The following is a 19805-nucleotide window of genomic DNA, read 5'->3' as shown; positions in this document are numbered from 1 at the left end:
CCCCCTTTCTTTTGAAATTCGAAACCTAGGGGCCAATTTATAGGTAAGAAATTGTACCCAATTCAGATTTCCTCAGAGAATCCTAGATGGGTGGACCAATAAGATTTTGGAAAAAACTAATCCTCCTTTCAACCAATAAAAAATGCCCAAATATGTACCCGAATAGTACCACTAACCCAAAATTTGTGGAATTATCCGTTGGGGGGACGACACCTAGACGCGTTCTAGAACACTCCCAAGCTTTCCTCGTACAAACCCGTGTGGGGAGAGCACGCGACGAGTATGGAGAAGGTCGGGTTAGTTTAGGTCTTATCGAAATGGGTCTGGTTCGGTTGAAATTGTTGGTTAGTAGAAACCGATGTCGTCATTTTCGTTGATGTTTGTACGGCGTATCGGTGTTTTGGTTGTCCGCTTGTGTTGAAGAGGAGAAGAATCAATAAATGGGCCGGGTCAGAGGGATTTTGGGCTTATTGAGGATGTTGTATATTATTTGGGAGGGATTGGGCTGGTTGGGCCAACTTTAAATGTTGTTGTTGTTGAATGTTAATGGGTCCAATTTAAAATAAAAAGGGGTAGAAATTTGATAATTTAAAAAATGGCCAAATAAAATTAATTTTTTAGCCAATTTTACTTAAATCTTAACCAAATTGGATATCAATTTGATCAATTTTATCACAATTTTGATCAACTTGATTTCAATTATGGTCAAATTTAATAAATTGACTGAATTTAAATGAGATTCGATACGAATTAATACCTTGTTTAATCTTGAGCTTCTTGATTTGATAAAATTAAACAAATATTTATCCAAATAAATTATTTTTTGAGATTAAAATTATATTCAAATCGAAATTTGAATTTATTTTTAAAATAATCCTTGATCAAAAATTCAATATCCGTAAAATAAATATTTAAGTAACAAAATTATATAATCTCGTATAACTGAATACGATAATATATAATCCCTACTTAAAATGATAAGTTTACCCAAATAAATACTTTGAAAATATTCTAATTCCGATAAAATATATATTGTGATTTAATTTAAAACTCAAGAAGCTCGAAATTAAATTTAGTCACGGAGGGCAAAAATTAGGTGTCAACAACCCCGACTAATCCAGATCGGGCGTTGCAGGGCCCATTAAGGTGGAAGCGCTCCCAACAGAGTTTTCTCCATAACCAGGGTCGTACCCTTGACCTCTGGTTAAGGGTGGAGCAGGCTTATCTACTGCACCACTACCCATGTTGATTTTAATTCATATATTTATTTGTATATAAATACAAATAATAAATTGCACATATTGACAACTAAACTATTCAAATACAAATAATAAATTTATTTAAAATATATAGTATGATACAAATAAATTTAAAGTAAAAAAATATAAAATGCAATGACAAAAATAAGATGAGGAAAAGAATATAAAAAAATAAGAAAAATAACGAACCAAGAATGAAAAAGGGGGAAACGGAAATACAAAAAAAAAATACAAAAAAATAAAATTGAAAAAGAAAAAAATGATGAAAAAGAAGAAAGAAAAAAGAAAAAAAAAAAAAAAAAAAAAAAAAAGAAAAAAAAAAAAAAAAAAAACAAAAAAAAAAGAAAAAAAAGAAAGAGAAATAAAAGATAGAAAAAAATAATAATAAAGGAGCGAGACTATGAATTATATTTAATTGATAAGAGATAATATGAATTATATAGGCTAAGTGGGATAATTAGAAGCTTATATTTATTAACCCATGTAGGTGTTAAGCGAATACGAATGATGAAATAAGAATGGGAAAGGGGAAAGCAAAAAAAAAAAAAAGAATACAAAGAAAAAAGAAATAAAAAAACAAAAAAAATAGATGAAAAAATGAGAAAGAAGAAAAAGAAATTATAAGGAATGAGTAAAAAAGTGGAAAAAAAAAGGTAAATTAAAGGAAAAAAGAAATAAAAAAAAATTAGAAAAGAAAAAAACTGAAACTTTAAGCATGGGTGGGTGATCTCTGTGTTTAAATGGGTACCCATATTTTATCTATTTTGTCCATATTTGTATGAGCTTTCAAAATGAGTTGAAGTCCATATTTACCCATTTGAAATATGAGTGATCCAATTCATTAAATATGGGTTAAATGAACTTTTTTCACAAATATGGATTGAAATTGTCACCCCTACATGTGCATATATTTTCATGTTTTATCACTCTCTTACTAAATTTGTTTCATATTTTACTTAATTTTTTGTTGATATAACACAATCCTTAAGAAAATTTTACTTAGAGGTATATTTTGCTAAATTAACCTTATTAATGATAATTTGAAACTTTAAATTTATCTATACTGTTATTTTATATAGTTATTTAACACTAAAGGGTAGAAGAAAAACATAATACAATTCTCTTGATTTCACAAATTGAGCAGATAAATTAAAACATCTATTTTTAGTATGAGAATCAAGTGATAAGAAACGATATCATCTATTATCTATATTAGTAAATAAGCTGTGATTGTCATTAATAGAGTATTACATATTTCATAATTTATATAAATAAATATAATCTTTAAAATTTGACCTTATTTTTATTTGAGAAAAACATCTAGTACCCCCGAACTATGACCAGATTTGTTACGACACACGTCAACTTCACGGGGGTCCTATTACCCCTTAAACTAAATTTTAGCGTATTTTTGTCAATCTTTTTAGCTAACGTAATCCTTTTGTCAATCATTTTAGATGGCGTGACACCTTTGATATGAGTTCCATTTTATGTAATAAAGGTGTCACATTAGCAAAAAATGACAAAAATACGCTAAATTTGAGTTCAGGTGATAGTAGGACCCCTGTGAAGTTGGAGTGTGTCGTAACAACTTTGATCATAGTTCGGGGTGGTACCAGAGGCTTATCGCTTTCATTTATTGTTTGTATTTTCTGCATTGAAATATGTTTATAAAATTAGTATTACTTATTATTTTTTCACTTGTAAAATAAATATTATAGTTTTGGTTATTATTAATAAAATTAATTTTCTTATCATGCTAATTTACTTCATAAAGATCATCATTAGCTTATATACTTAATTAGTATTTCTTATTTTTTTTTTTCCTAGGAGGTGATGTTTGTGTTTTTATGAAAATTTTGTTATATGATTTTTTTTTAAATGAAAATTTTTAAGGAAGTTAAAAAAAAAAATTGATGATAAAGGGTAAAATAAGAATTTTGAAAAGTCAATTAGGATAAAGGGGAGAGTATGATTATTGTTCAAAGTTGAGGGGGGAGTTGATTTTTAAGACAAAGTTGGGGAGGGAAAATGATTTTGACCCAACTAAATATTTACACTATTTATGTGTTATCACCCCATAATTAAAGTATTCGTAGTCTTCAAAATTAATTTATATTAATAATTAATAAAATGAGAAAATAATAAGTAATTTTATCTTAAACTTCTAAAAATTAACTATTTTAAAAAATTGTAATGTAAGAAATGTTTAACTATTGACAACTGAACATACATGGGAAGCGTAATCAAAATGATTGTCTTGTTAATTTTTTTTTCCCTCGATCATCAAATAAAATTACTGATGCTATCGTGCAATACATTGAAAGTGATGAAATGAATGAGATCTATTTCATTTTATATCATCACTTGTGGGTTGGAGTTTTGGAATCAAGAAACTGATAGGAACCTTTTTTTTTTTTTTTTTCTTTTTTGCCATTTTGAAGAGTTTTATGTGGATTTATTTAAGTTAATCGAGCCTAAACTTTAAATAACAATGACAAAACAGTACTAGCTTTAGCTTCTCACGCGAAGAAGAGAAACCGCATGATGCATCTGGATTCCCATTTCGTGGCTTCTCCAAACCGTATGAAATAATACATTTGGATCCAATATTGTATTACCAGTTTTATATAAATTTAATACTACTTTTAATCTGAAATATAAATTTATGTATAAAATGAATTAAAGTTGAAATAAATAATAAATATAAATTTATAATAATAATTTAATATTTAAAACCTTACAAATTAAGCTCATATAATTTAAATCGTCGGGTTGATTTTGTTGACACGTAAGAGATAGCAAGATAGCAACTTGCCAAAAGGTGCAATTGAATTCTATGTTGACATGTTCTAGATTAAGACCTTTCCCATTCAATAATGGTATGCATTAATGTTTATCCTCTTTCCACAATTTCCATTCTCCGACTAAAATCAAAGCAAATTCCAATATGAATTTACTATTTGGAAAGACCAACAAAAATCTGCTTTGTCTTCTGCAAGTTCAGTGTACAAACTCCACCATAATTATGTCAAATAATTCACAATTATAGCCCAAGTCCAAATTGAATTATTTAGCTTCTTGGTTATATCACCATGGGCCACTTGGTGTCGTGTCGGACTTAGTTCTAATCCAAACGTGTGACATTTCATGGAATTCTTGTGTTCCTCATATTACCTTTTTTATTCCCCATAATAAAGTTCACTTTCGTTCATCTAAAACAGTATTTGAAAATGGAAAGGAAGACACATTTTTGGAAACAAATGAAATACTCACCTTAATAATTCCATGTTATGTGAGATCACTTGTCTCTATACAAAGTTTAAATGTTGTGAGAAATTTAATGTTGAAAATGGCTTCATGAGTGAAATGGGAGAGAATATATTAGCTTTTGAAGTTTCTCATAAAATTTACCAGCTCTCAATAATTCTCGTAAAACTTATGAATTCTCGTTCTTGTGTTACTTGATGACACACAAGTGCACAACGTATTAGACAAAAAAGATTTATGGCATAGCCCTTGGTCTTATGTTTAATTTTTTTTCTTATTATTTACGCTATTTACACGCTAAAACATAAGTAACAATGTTAATAGTTTCGAATGTGTTCGAACACTCATAACCCCTAAATTCTAGATCCGCCGTTCACAAGAATAAACGCGAGCACCATAATGTGAGAATTATAAGGAATCAGATTGTTCTCTTTTTAGGAAAATCATGAATTTGCAAATGTGGAACAAATAGAGTAATTTTGATGTCCTTAATTAAATTTATAAGTTGTAACCAAGTTTTCATTGAAGGTCAAAAAAGGAAAGAGGGTCAAACACTATCATAGTAGTAGGATCGTCCACGCTGGCTCTTACAGGCATGAGGGTATTGGCACACGTGTACGTACATACACCTACTCAGATATTTGAGTTGAAGCAGGTCGCTTCTTAGTATACCTTTCCTATAAAAGGGCGTTACGTCTCTGATAGTCCATCTCACCCAAGTGGCATTTCTTCTTCTCTCACTCTTCTCTCTTTTTTTAGTAAGTAATAAAGTACAGCTTTTTGCTGCAAATCCACTCAGATGGCGATGAGGCGTGTGGCATCTACAGCAGCTCGTGCTTTTGCTTCACCTTCATCCTTAGTTTTTACCAGACAACTTCAGGTATTTAATTAAAGCTTTCGTTTTATATGACCTAGTTTTTGCTCCTTGTTGAATCAATTCTCGGAGATCGGCACGGATCATCGCCGATTCTTCGAGAATCAACTGAATGGTGACTGGAAAATCTTAACACTGTAGCCAAAGGAAGGGAAACGAACAACATACACATAGATATATATTTTTGATTCAGCAGTCTTCGATATGAAATGCACTTAAACGAAGAAGCGGAGATTCATACAGTTGATCCGTAGACATAATTGTTGTTTTTTCCGTCTTCGATTTGTGCTAATGAAATCTCTGGTCTCTGGGTGTGTATTTTTTTATTTTTACGTTAATACTCTCCCCAACTCTACACCAAATGAAATGGCTCTGCTGCTGGATGACACAATAGAGCTTTTCAATTAATGCGTCCAAGAGATTTTATATTACTACTACTATAGTTTAACTTGTAATGATAGATTGCTTTTCCGTTAACGGAAATCTAACGCGGGCAGGACCACAAGAGTTATTTTCCGATCTTTTCTCGTGAGTCATTATACTTGCTTGCTTTTCACGTGTGATTTCTGGTAATTTTTAATAGGAAGTAGGTGAAGAGTGACAAGGTTTCACGGGTCTCAAGGACAATGGCACCAGGGTGCATGCTACTAGGCAGTTGTTGTGTCATCTGCTTTGCATCTTCACGTGCTATATTATCACTTTGTTTACACTAGTTCGATTTGAAAAAATCTTTTCTTGGTACAATAATATTCAGTTGTCTGAGGAATAAAATATTGACAAATTATATGAACTGATTTTATCATGCCTACTTTGTTTATTAAGCTAGAAAACTTATATTCTCGCTATACAACGACAACAATATACCCAATATACTCCCACAAGTGGGGTCTTGAAGAATGGAATGTGTGTAAACCTTAACCGTACTTTTTGTGGGGTACGTTCAGAAAGACAACTTTTTTCTCCATATATTTCAGTGCCATTTTATGTGTGAAGATCATGAAATTTCATATTGATTGTTAGCTTGGAAGAAAATAATCAAACCAAGTATATTGAATATTGCTTATTTCTTGCAAATTGGTGCATCTACAAGATTATGGGGACTTGAATTATAGTTTTAGCACATTCAGCCTGCTATATGACCTTAAAATATTCATGTATGTTCTGTCCACTCACCTTTTCTTTCTATATTCCTTTACAGGCTTCCCCTGGCCCCAAAAAGATTGTTGGTGTTTTCTACAAAGCAAACGAATATGCTGAAATGAACCCCAACTTTTTGGGCTGCGCAGAAAATGCCTTGGGGATACGTGAATGGTTAGAATCTAAAGGTCATGAGTACATAGTCACTCCTGACAAAGACGGACCAGATTCTGGTTAGTTATTGCTAATCTGTAATCTCATATGTTCTATCCTTTACTCCATTGAAGCCTATGCATTTCTAAATATAATCCCGTTACTGTTCATTCTTGTATGACTACAATCCAACATAAGTCCTGCTGTATGGAATTTGGAGCAGGTAAAAAGAGGAGCATTTTTCACCTAAAATGTGCATATATGTGCTTTAACTTTCAAATAAATGGCCCCTGTGAGGAGAATTTAACGGTCATATCAGGAATATTTATTTAGATAAAGAGCAAAGGGAAGTAGAAAATATTTGTTTTGTTAGTGTTGATCCTTTGCTGCAAGTGAAATTATGACTAAAATTTAGGAAACTGCGAGGTGGTTCCCTGGAGGAGGGAAAAAAGAGTGTATTTTCCCATGATATACATGTGGGCATTTGCAAAACGTCTATACCTCAAGTGTTTAGATGTAGTTTGATACGACTATAGCTAAATCTTGTGATTTAGACAAGAATTTATCAAAGTTACAGAGGCTTATTTAGTTGGTACACATATGATGCTTTAATAGTAAAGTTCTTCTGATGGATGATATGCTTAGTATGAATCCTTGCTTGATAGTATCTTTTATCATGAGAATGGTGCCCTAGTCTGATACACTAACCGTTCCTTATCTTAGTTTCTTATTGTTGAATCATTTACTATGTTCTATACAAAGAAATTTCTCCTGAGCTGAAGTTTTTGTTTTCCATGGCTTTCTCTCTGCAGAGCTTGAGAAACACATTCCTGATCTCCATGTGTTGATTTCGACCCCCTTTCATCCTGCCTATGTCACGGCTGAAAGAATCAAGAAGGCAAAAAATTTACAACTTCTGCTGACAGCTGGAATTGGGTCAGATCATGTTGATCTGAAAGCCGCTGCTGCTGCGGGGTTGACAGTAGCAGAGGTCACTGGAAGCAATACTGTCTCAGTTGCGGAAGATGAACTGATGCGAATCTTAATTCTTGTTCGAAATTTTCTGCCTGGACATCATCAGGTTATCAATGGGGACTGGAATGTTGCTGGCATTGCTTACAGAGCTTATGATTTGGAAGGCAAGACTGTCGGAACTGTTGGTGCAGGACGTATTGGCAGACTTTTACTCCAACGATTGAAGCCATTTAACTGTAATCTACTTTACCATGATCGTCTTAAGATGGATCCGGAGCTGGAAAGTCAAATCGGAGCAAAGTTTGAGGAAGATCTCGATAAGATGCTCTCGAAATGTGACATAGTGGTCATCAATACACCTCTTACAGAGAAAACAAAGTAAGGTTTCTGTTTTTCTAATTACAGGTCGTAAACCTATACAACAAGAATTATTGACAAAACTTCTTATATTCAAATTATTTTAACAATGTATTAATGAGGAGATGGGCTAAGCAAGGTAAGGTGAATATTCATTGAGAATGAAGTAAAATATTAAGTGAAGGAGAATTTTAGGACTCACTCTTTAGTGTCATCGTAATTGTTTTCGCTACCACTCTAGATCATATACAACGTAATTGTATATATAGATTCCCCTATTCTATTCCCTAAGTTAAGTAATTCTCTTGAGCCACCCACCATTTACATTTATATGTTACTTTGGGCTAATCTAAAAAGTACTATTTCAAGGATGGCCCTCCATGGATTCACCTGTATAAGCTGCGGCTAAAGTTGCAAAAATTGCTTGGCCAAACTCACCTTTTGGCTTGATGCACAAACATTTGATATTCCTTCTATATGAATCACCGCCATGAGTGATATCTTATTAGAGATCATATTTTCCTTTCCTTCTTCCTTTAATTTTCTATTTGGAGCTTTGTCATCAGTTGGAAGCCAGTTGGATGATAAATGTTCTCGCCCTTTAAGGTCATTGTTTATATCCCTGTGCTATATGTTGAATCCCTCACAATTTTTATTATGTGATCCAGAGGGATGTTTGACAAGGAAAAAATTGCAAAGTTGAAGAAGGGAGTTCTAATTGTAAACAATGCTCGAGGAGCAATCATGGACACTCAAGCAGTTGTCGATGCTTGTAACAGTGGTCATATTGCAGGTATCTTAATATCACCTGAACACATCATCCAGAGACGAGCCCTCGGCTTTAATATCGATTGAACACATCACATGATTATATTTTCTCTTCAATTTCAACATTTTCTTGCTTATTTCTCTTTGGTCCCCTCAACTCTGCTTCTTTTTTGTTGCTCAATGGAATGATTTGAACTTGGAAGTAACCCAATCTGACATTGAAACTTAAAGTACATAGTTATCTTGTTGAATCCTTGGAAGAAAGAAGTAATTCTAGTCACTATGTTGACTGCCTTCTTTTGGTTATTTCCCGCCAAATTTAGGATACAGTGGAGATGTTTGGTACCCACAACCAGCTCCCAAGGACCATCCGTGGCGCTACATGCCAAACCAAGCTATGACCCCGCACATTTCTGGGACTACCATTGATGCTCAGGTTTGTCAATACCCCGTTTATTCAGTTTCTTTAAGCCTTTGCTTATTCTTTACTTTATGATATTATAATTGCAAGCCAACTGACAAAAGCTTGTTACGGTAATTTTGCAGTTGCGGTACGCAGCTGGAACGAAGGATATGCTGGACAGGTACTTCAAGGGTGAGGATTTCCCTGCTGAAAATTACATTGTCAAGGATGGGGAACTGGCACCCCAGTATCGCTAAATCATCAATGTACCTAGGGCTATGTCTAGATTTCTCTGTCAAATAAACTGGCAAGCTGTGTCTTCAATAAGCTGATAAATTTGGCTACTTATCTTCTTTTAGAACATCTGGAATGGAGTTTTTCTTCGGTTGGTTGTAACGTAACATTTGGATGGAAACATGTCCGCTTTTGTGATGGAGGTCTATGTATAATCCTCCATTGTCTTTCTTGAGTACTATAATTGGGAAACAATTTTATGATGTTGCTAAGTATTTGTCGCAATAGCTTATGCTAATCTTGACTAAGACGCGAGGGAGAACTTGGGAAGAAAATCACTTAATTACAATGGAGGAAAAGAGAATTTGACATCACATTATTTTTGCTTTTAATGTGATTGGGAACAAAACCTGACTTCCTGAGTTTGGAACTTCAGACTTTTAAATGGCCTCTTTCTTAACATATAAGTGAATAAATGAGGTGTATTACTACCATTTGACACCCAAGAAAACCACATCCAAAATTATCCTGGGTGCTTATTGAAGTGGTTTATTTATATTAGTTAGTTTTTTTTGTCTGTAACATCAATTATAATTTGCTATATGTACTTTCAGCAGTGAAATTTCTCAGAGGCAACTCCCTCCTAGTTCTAGAATGTAGACAAAACAAAAAAGTTCAAGCTTTTGAATCTTTTAACAGTAATCGTTTGAAAAGTCGTTCAGCTAACTCTAGTATATAACAAGTGACAGATAGTTCATGTATACAAATTAGAGCTACGGTATCTGTCAATTGCAAGTAGAAAGTGCAGACTGATCACAAAAGAAAGAGAGCAAGGGGCATACACATGCACCGTTAAATTAGTTAACAGCATTATGTGAAGAAGATGTGTCATTCATGACATGCGAATGTGATTTCCTATACCGAAAGTTTGTGGGATTATCTTCCTCTTGGTTCTAGCCACCAGGACCTGAATTTACTTTGAGATGATAACAAGTTTCATGCCTCACTGACCCAAACTGTTTTGCTTAAGAAATTCAAGGTCTTTCATTTGCATCTGAACTGCTTCTTTTGATAATTGCTTGGGCTCTGTATATTTGATTTCTTCAGTTCCATCTGCCACTCTCTTTGCCTTCTCTTTGACAATGCTTTCTACCTTTTGCTGCCCGACTGTTGGAAAGACGGCATTAAGCATGGTACTTAGCAGTTTTTCATCCTCTTCTTCAATCAGATCCCTTCCAAAGCAACACACATGTACAGCGTCCAGAGCTTTCTCAGCTCGAATTTCCATGGGGATTTTAGGTGCAGGAGCTCCCAATTTTGCTCGCCTCTGCACGAGTAAAGGAAGATGTTAGCAAAAAAGGGCTAACGTTACCTTACATACTTTATTTATGTCTTAATTGCACCGGGTGTAACAATGGTCCATAAACGAGAGTTCAAAGATAGGTGCGATAGATGGCAATTAAGTTTACATGATGTGCTTGGTGCATCTAGTGTAGGCTAAATCTGACGAAGCCCGCAATGGGAGGGCTCACAGGCTGCTGTAAACCCAGGTCACTAGATATACTAATGAAAATAAGCTTCTCAATAAGAGTTAGGTGAGCTATGTTGCTCGAATCGTCCAAGAATACTGGCAGTGTGTCGGATACTCTAAGAGATGGGCAGTTTGGAGGATTTGACATGGATAACATTTTTGGATCAAAAGAATGAAACAGAAACAAAAGTGAAGTAAGCTTGGAAGACAGTATCTGACAAAATTTTTAAGTATTTTACCGTTAAGCATTGGAAGTAATTTCATATAACGAAAAGAAGCTAAAAATCATTGGCAAATGACATCTTACTAACCTCTCTTGCTTCATTCATCAATGCAATGAAGTTTTGCTCTTCAAATTCAATATCATTTGCTAAACTAAGCCTTGCTACACCCTCCAAAATTTCCTCAGATTTGAGTAAACCAGCTCCCACTGCAGCTAACCAACAACACAGTAGCACATACAGAGGATCCCCTGTCTGTTAATGAGAGGCAAAGAAAACCAAGGTCAATTTTTCACTTTATACCTTTAGAAATCACCACTTCTTAGACATGCCAGTAATTTTAAAAAGGCTCCAACTATTTCATTTTAACTAGACACTACATTTAGGAAAGAAATCAGACTTTTGGTACATATCAAAAACTATCCTTATAACTTATGATCTTAAGATGCTGACGCGGCACATCAATTTTGAAGGTGTCTAAATGATCCATTTTGTAAGTTGGAGTGTTCAACAGACACAATGGAGAAGAGTCGAGGTGCATAGACGTGCATTCTCAAAGTTGAAGTGTTTGCTTGCCAGCTTAGGCCAAGTTCAAATGTTGTGTATTATGTCTAAAATGAATCATGAGGCTTTGCAGGCTGTGGCAATGTTGAAGCAAGAAATTCAATTACATTGAGGTAAGGACTAAGGCACTAGATTATAGTAAGTGAAAATAAAGTACCCGGCCACGTCGATCTCGAAATTCATAAAAAGCTCTTGAATCATTAATAGAACACTTGTTACCAATCCGCCTCCTGAACTCAGCAAAATCAATAAAATCGCCACCAACACCACCTTCCTCATTGACAATTCTAGCTATGAGACCAAAAACAGGGAGGGAACCAATGACTTTATTAGCGAAACTGGAAATTGGATTTGTTGTCTCATCCATATAAGCCTTAACGACCAAGACGGCGCCATTGGAGGAGTTGGAAAGTAGTTTATTATTGTTATTCCTTGTGGAGGGAAATGTATAGAAACGTCGAAAGTAAACAAGAGAAGGAGAGATTGAGTTGCAGTAGTTGATGGAGGAGGAGGACGAAGAGGAAGGGGAGACAACCACCATGGTTTTACATGTGGTCGACGTTCAATCTTTGTTTTGATATTGTTCCCTTTTTATTTATCTTTGGGGAATTTCAAAATAATACTCCCTCCGTTTCATATTATTAGTTGCTACTTCACGTATTCATTAAAAAAAATATTAATTAAAAATTTATTTTACTAAATTGTTCTTATTAATTATAATTTGAAAATATAAATTTAAGTAAATACACTTTGTTTAGTCATTTAATATTAAGGATATTATTGGAACAACATAATAAAATCCTCTTGAATTTCATCTAAGGGACAACTAAATTGAAACAAATACTTTTAGAAAGAGAGTCAACTAAAACGAAACGGAGGAAGTAGTACCACTAATAGCATATAGTAGTAGTTAAAAATACTAAAAATTGCATATATATAGAAAGATAATTTTAGCTTATTACATAAAATATTATATTGGAAAACAAATTACAAAAATCCCAAATTAATTACTTAAATCTCTATCATTTTTACTTTCTCTCTCTTCCTTTTTGTACATTCAAAATCCCAAATAGCTTCGTATTTTCCTCCTAAAATCTTGTTGTCTTATCTCTCCAATTATCTATCTGCATTAAAACTCCTTATTATTTGTCCGCACTCACAAATTCATCTACAATAATCTCTCTAAAAAAAAATACTCTCCATTTTCTCCGTCCAAAATCAACAAAATCTTCTCCGTTCAAAATTATCTTTCCTCCATCCAAAATCGACAAAATCTTCTCCATTTTTATCAAAAATTCAGAAAAAAAAAACTGCAATTTCATCCAATATATGCTTCTCTGAACTCGGAAATATATGTTTATCTGAATTTTATCAAAAATGAATTAAGTTGAATCTTCTCCAATTAATGATCGTGTATTTTTATTTCCATTGTTGGTTTCGTTCTTTGTTCTTTTGATTATGAAAAACTCAATTTCGCAGAGAATCGTTCGAAGCACCGAAACGATCCAATAACAATGAAGAAATTGAGGAAAGTTATCGTTTCAAGTTCAAACAAGAAAGCTCCAAAATCGTCAAGTAAGAAAAAGGTTGATGATTCTGGACGACTACATCTGCCGAAGGTTTAGTTATCACTAAAATATGTATTAGTAGCACTATTTTATGTATAAGATTTCATTATACAGTTGTTAAGATTATATTGTGAATTGTATAAGGTGTTCGAATACATGTGAAACATTATTAGATTATATTTATTACTTGTATAAGGTTTGCACGTATATGTGAAACTGTTGTATGAGGTTGTCTTTTATTTGTTTAGGCAAAATATGATTCTATGTATAAGATTTCATTATACATGAATACTATATTATTAATTGTATAAGGTTTACACATGCATGTTTAATAATATTCTAAATTTTGGTATCCTTATACATGAAACTATATTGTATGAAGATATTGTAACATTGAATTAGTTGATCCATACAAACGCTTCACTACATGTAAATTACTATAGCATAAAACGTTACAATGATAACTGCAAAAGAAAAATATCTCACGAAAATATTGTACGATGCTATAGATATCATATCAAAATATTTCATCATACATAAGTCTGTACGATGAGTCATTATACATTAGTATACCAAATTTTTACATATTTTATAATGTATAGGAACAACCAATACAATAGTAATTACATTAACCGCAGTAACACATTAAAAAACGAACTTCTTTAAAATCTATAACAATCAATTTTTTCAACGTATAATATAATACAATACATATCAGAAAAAAATAACAAAATTTAACAACTATTGTTGACGCCCTGTTTCGAACCGATCGAAACAGCGACGTATGGTGGTACGTCGTGACTCTTGGGATTAAAAATTTATATTTAGAGTCACCACCTAACTTCTTAGGAAAATTAGGAAAAAACTATTTTTATTGTAAAACACTGTCTAGGCTTTTCGAAAATATTTAGAGATTCTGAGTAAGGGTTTTGGTTACCCGAGGGGAAGGTGTTAGGCACCCCTCAGGGCCTATCCGAAGATAGTCCTTACACTTAGTTTAGGAAAATATTTAGGAAAAGCTTTTATTCCGTTATTTGCTTAAAACGGTGATGAGAAATTTTGTTATTATTAACTTAGAAGAAAATTCTAGGTATAGTAAACATGACACTACCATGTATAAGGAAATAATGTAATTATTGCGAAAATATGCATGCATTTTTTTAAAAAAATATGAAAAGAATGATAACATAATTTCTATATGTTAGAGAGTTTAAAGTCGTATAGTTTTGTAAGAGAATTCAAAAAAGTATGTGAATTAAAATACTTAACTAGAATTATTTATGGAATAGATAATTATATTGTAGCGTGAGAATTTACTTACTGAATGTATTAGTGCGAAAAATAGGTGATAGATTGTGAACACAACAACAACAACAACAACAACAACAATAATAATAATAATGATAGTGGTAATAATGGTAATAATAATAACAATAGCAACTAGTAGTAATAATGATGGTAATTGCAGTGATAAAATAAATAAATATTAGTGATAGGGATAGTACTGATAAGGATGAAAATAATTGTCATATTAGTAGGAAAATAATAAGATATACTTCGAATATAGTAGCGAAACACATATATGCCTTATGTTATTAACCCTTTAAAATCTGAAAACTCGAAACGAATGTTGAAAATAAAGCATTTGATATACAAAACGAATGTTGAAAATAAAGCTTTGATATAACATTTAGACAAAGATGTTCATTTTACGACAAGTACCTTTACAAATTTAGTTCTCAACAAACTACACCAAAGCCCAATTAAGTTGTTTTTCCTTTACAAAAGTACTTTAACTCTTGAAAACTACGTTGTTATGCTTTAGAGAACCACTTTCAAACTATAGAAAAAAAAGAAGCGTTCTTAGCGTCAAAATTGACCATTACCTATTTTAAAAATGTTTCCTCACTTGACAAGAAAAGGAGACAACATTTTGACGTTTAATAATATACGCGTCGAGTTCACAAAAGAAACAATTTGTTTTTCCCATAAAAAAATCTGCATTTTTAACCCTTGAATTGTTGTAAATTTTGGACTCAAATATGTGGTATTAGCTACTGCTGAAATTGCATCTTGATACACATAAAAATCTACACTTACATACTAAAATGACTACACCTTAAAGCCTAGGGAAACAATATTTTTTATCTTAAAAATCTGCACAAAAAAATAAACTACAGTTTTTACACTTTTCAAGAGGCGTTTTTTATACTAAAATTAGCATTTTAGGTAGAAATAGCTAATGAAATCAATCCTAGACAATTAGAGCAAAACAAAATCAAATGAATACAAGGTTCATTCAACACCGAACAATTCATACCAAGTGAATATTTGAGTAAATACAGAGTCAGCAGAGTAGATAACAATGATAAGAAATATAGAGAGAGCAAAGGTTAGACACGGCCAAGTTCCTTAAGGAGGGACCAATCCCTAACGGCATAGACTTTGAAGGCGGACAATCCTATAGCGGTTGACCCGATTAGTCGGGTCGAGACGAGTCCCGTGGCGAAACTCCCAACTCCCGAATTTACATGCAGCAAAAAAAGATAAAGATTAAAAAAATCGTTTAAAGAATTAATCAAAATATGAATCATATAGATAAAACCATCCCGGTCGAAGAAAATTGAGGGCTTAAGTTGCATACACGTACAAATCCATTCCAGAATGCATAATAATTTGGCTTGCACTAAGACAACATCACATGACTCTTGAAAAAGAAAATGTTGATACTTTGGTCAAACAAATGATAAAAAAAGATCAATACATGAATGCATCCAAATGACCAGAAGAAACCAATTGATGCTAATCTTATTGGTATCATGATGACTATTATTTCTATACTATCACCTAATACCTCTTGTTATTACACCCGAAGAGAAATCAATATTTTAATCATTAAAGAATCAAAATGTGGACACAAGGTATAACGGAGAAAGGGAGGCGTATGCAATCTTTTGTTTTAGATGAAGCCTAATTATAGAACATATGTTTGAGATGAATTCAGAATACTACTCAAGAACAAAAAAGTCAATGAACATGCTCACAAACCCATTTATTCGCACAAGGGAATTTTCAAAATCAAAATGGGAGCACACGGTCAATGAACTTATATATTCATTCATATGAAGTAATTTCAAAACTCCCAATTATTATTTCCACTGTTTCATTTTCCAATCCACAAAGGCGACAAAGTTTAAGAGAAGTACAAATTACGCAGCCGAAATAAGATTAGTAATGAAATTTAAGCAAAACAAGGGGGGAATTCCTACTTAGGATGCAAAATAGCCTCTCTTGAAATCGATGGATTAAAAGAGGCGAAAATATATATTGATTTTCAGCGAATGAACAACGACAATATACTTGCGAATCCACGAGCAACTATTATCAACTCTTTGCTTTAAACCCGAAAATGCCATGTTCATACTTACACACCCACGTAGATAAAGTTATACCCTATCAGCATTCACCCAAAAAAATTCTCAAACAGGATAAACATGTACACTTGTATATCTATAAATTCACGCGTTCAAACGCCGAATGATCTTTTTGATTAAAAGAAAATATGTCTTTTACTTGCAGGATCAGGCTAACAACAAACCCACAACTCGAAATCAAAATGAATCTCGCATTCAACAGACAATAAAAAAAAATGACGAAGAGAAGATGTCAACAAAGAAACGACAAGGGGTGAATTTCGCACCTTTTGGAGTGCAGCAAACTCGGACTTTTAACGTCAAGGGGTTTCCAACGATTAAACTCCAACCCGAAGAATACTTACTCTAGAACCAAAATCAAAATGAGTGATGGGTAGTGACCAACTCGGAAAACCACTCTAAAACGGAAGCGAAAACCCTCGGAACTCTTTTTTCTTCTAAATTTCAAACCCCTTCTATCTCAGAAACCTCTTTCAAATTTCCCCTAAAGACAAATTAAAAAAAAATCTTTTTTTTTTCATTGATTTTTGTTGCTCTCTTAATGAGAAGAAGACTTGATTTGAAAATTGATACGAAGTTCTGCCATAAATCTTTTTTTTTTTTCAGGTCATTAAATGGAGATTTGACTCCTTTTTCCGTTGTTATACAGATTTAGCACTGATTTTTCTGCTCTTGGATGATTTACGAGCTGGAGGGGCTGATTTGGGGAGATTCTCGTAGGTGTAGCAGCAGCCACGTCTGCCATGGATGCAGGCAACGGCGGTTTGGGGTTTTCTGGTTCGAGGGGTGGAGGAGATAGGTGGAGAGGAGGAGGAGGAGAGAAAGGGAAGCCATTGTTGTTGTTTTGGGAAAAGGAAAGAGATGTATCAATAGGTTTTCTGGAAAAGCATACTGTTATCTGTCCCTTTGACAAACGCGTGGTAAGTGTGCATTTAATGCACTTGTTTGAAAAATACTGACCAATCTTGATTCATCCGATTTTTTAATCAGACGGTCCTAAAATACCATTTCAAAATAATAACAATACAAATATTTATATGTGTATATATAAATAAATATATGAAAAATATATTTAAAACTGATTAATTTCTGATCCGTTCAAATATATATAAACATTTGAAAATTTGGGACCCTCGGATTGAAAAAAAACTAGATTAATCTGTGCTAGTCAGATATTTTTGAACTGGTTTTGATTCGTACGATCTTTTGATCGAACGATTTCGAAGAGATTGCCCTTAAAAATAATAATAGCAACAAAATAGAAAAAAATCTATGCATATACGAATAAATATGTGAAAGGTTGGTTTTAAAAAGACTTTTTTTTCGATCCGGTCGGATAGTTCGAATTTAATTTAAAAAAAAAGAAATAAAGAAGAATAAATACATAAATAAGAGACAGTTAAATAAATAAATAATAAATTATATATCTACATATATAAAAATATTTGAAAATTTTGGGATCCCTCGGATTCAAAATAAATCGACGAATCAGGTTAAATTTCATCTGTTAAGGCAGAGTGACGAAGCGGACATAGAAATTATATTGAGTTTTGGGTTAATTTTCAGGCTCTTGGTTGAAATTTATAAAATAAGAATTGGGCTTGGGTGAAAAAATAAAAATGAAACTTGACTATTGTTAGCACGAATGCTCTTTTTTTTCTGAAATTAAATCTATCGGTGCTCCCTGATATCTTAAAAATTATTTTTTAGTTTTAACATATATAAATTACAAACATAATTCTTAAAGTGTCCAATTTAATATTTTTGTGATTTAATATTAACAATATATGTGTATGTGTGTGTGTGTGTGTATGTGTGTGTAGAAATAAGAATGTAATAAAATATACGTAAAGATCAAGAATATAAAAAGTATATGTACATCTTAAAATATATTTTATGTAGTAAAGATATACATATATGGTCACAATATTATCTTCAAAAAATAAAGTTAGAAAGGATGCGCATATGACTATCAAAGATATATATTTGTGATTTTGATGTCAAAATATTTAATTATATTTAATTAAAATAATTTTATAAATAAAAGAAACTCTCTTTTTATAAAAACTTGTAGAAATAGAAACAAAAATACGAATCTTATTTTATTTAATTTTTTGAAAATTATTTAGGTCCAAGAAACATCGAAAAAGTAATTAGAAGGAAAAAGGGCGAGTCAAAATTGGGTGTCAACAACTATAATACGACAATTGCAATTTCTATTAAAATATGTATTGGAACACTGTCCTATGTTCATATTGATTTTTCTAAGAACTAAAGAAAGTAGTAGAAGTTTTTTTTTCATTGAACACAATTCAACAAAGAAGAAAATTTAATGTGTTGTTTAACATATTTTTTTAATTTAAATTTTAGCTACCATATTTAATAATACATCAATAAATGTTGAGTAATTAATGACTTGAATTAAGGAACATATTGATATTATCAGATTTATCTTTTCTTAAATATAGCCTAATTAACTTTATCATACATTCCAACATTGTATGAGGATTGACCAGGTGTATGAGTATCTTTCTCAAAATCGGGAGAGAGAAAGAATGAAGGAATTTTATGTAATTACTTTCACTTATACTTAAAAATAGCTCATCTAGACTTTTGACTTTTAACCTTTTAGCTTATTATTTATTTTTTTTAACTCAAAAATAAATATTTAAAAATATTTTTTTATCTTTTTCGAATAAAAAGAAGAAGGAAATAGCTTAAACAGCAAAAACACTCCGCATCTAAACCCAATTGTTCTTCATCAGTGAGCCAGTTAATTCTGAACTTAAGCTTCCAGAATTCCTGCTCCTGTCTAAGGAGTTCACTGTACTCCTTTGAAAGCTGGAGTTCAGGGTTGTGGAGAAAGGAGCTAAAGGGGTATTCCTCAGACTTCTGAATACCTTCAATTCTTGCAAGGAGTTTCCTTTTTTTATGGAAGAGATTCCCAAAGGTTTCTCTATTCCAGGAGGTGATGATGGGTTGAAATTTGGTAGTGGCCTGAGTAAGATCAGAGTTTCCCTAGATAGAGTTTTTAACCATTTTTGGGAAGGTGGGGTG

At 32.5% G+C, this 19805-nt stretch overlaps 2 protein-coding genes across 2 annotated transcripts; one reads left to right on the top strand and one right to left on the bottom strand.

Annotated features, from left to right (window-relative positions):
* The first annotated feature begins 5258 nt into the window (after positions 1 to 5258).
* On the top strand, positions 5259 to 9809 carry LOC107860635 (formate dehydrogenase, mitochondrial). The gene is given in 6 exon segments (NM_001324794.1): positions 5259 to 5409; positions 6602 to 6773; positions 7506 to 8046; positions 8694 to 8818; positions 9117 to 9229; positions 9340 to 9809. Coding segments are annotated over 6 exon segments (1146 nt in total). The 5' UTR covers positions 5259 to 5328; the 3' UTR covers positions 9454 to 9809.
* Positions 9810 to 10098: 289 nt separating this feature from the next.
* On the bottom strand, positions 10099 to 12378 carry LOC107860636 (photosystem I assembly factor PSA3, chloroplastic). The gene is made up of 3 exons (XM_016706060.2): positions 11904 to 12378; positions 11273 to 11437; positions 10099 to 10757 (listed from the first exon to the last, which is right to left on the bottom strand). The coding sequence occupies exons 1-3, from the start codon at positions 12285 to 12287 to the stop codon at positions 10434 to 10436; spliced, it is 873 nt and encodes a 290-aa protein (XP_016561546.2). The 5' UTR covers positions 12288 to 12378; the 3' UTR covers positions 10099 to 10433.
* Positions 12379 to 19805: the final 7427 nt, after the last annotated feature.

The sequence above is a fragment of the Capsicum annuum genome, chromosome 2 (genome assembly GCF_002878395.1).
Source record: "Capsicum annuum cultivar UCD-10X-F1 chromosome 2, UCD10Xv1.1, whole genome shotgun sequence".
Lineage (NCBI taxonomy): Eukaryota > Viridiplantae > Streptophyta > Magnoliopsida > Solanales > Solanaceae > Capsicum > Capsicum annuum.
The sequence above is the reverse complement of the archived record's forward strand: the minus strand, read 5'-3'. Positions and strand labels throughout refer to the sequence as shown.

Excerpts from the sequence above, each read along its gene's own strand:
- LOC107860636 (XM_016706060.2), bottom strand. The coding sequence starts at position 12,287 with ATGGTGGTTGTCTCCCCTTCCTCTTCGTCCTCCTCCTCCATCAACTAC. Across the intron at positions 11,438-11,903 it reads TTCGAGATCGACGTGGCCGG|ACAGGGGATCCTCTGTATGT; the intron begins GTACTTTATTTT and ends TCTCATTAACAG. Across the intron at positions 10,758-11,272 it reads TGATGAATGAAGCAAGAGAG|AGGCGAGCAAAATTGGGAGC; the intron begins GTTAGTAAGATG and ends TTACTCGTGCAG.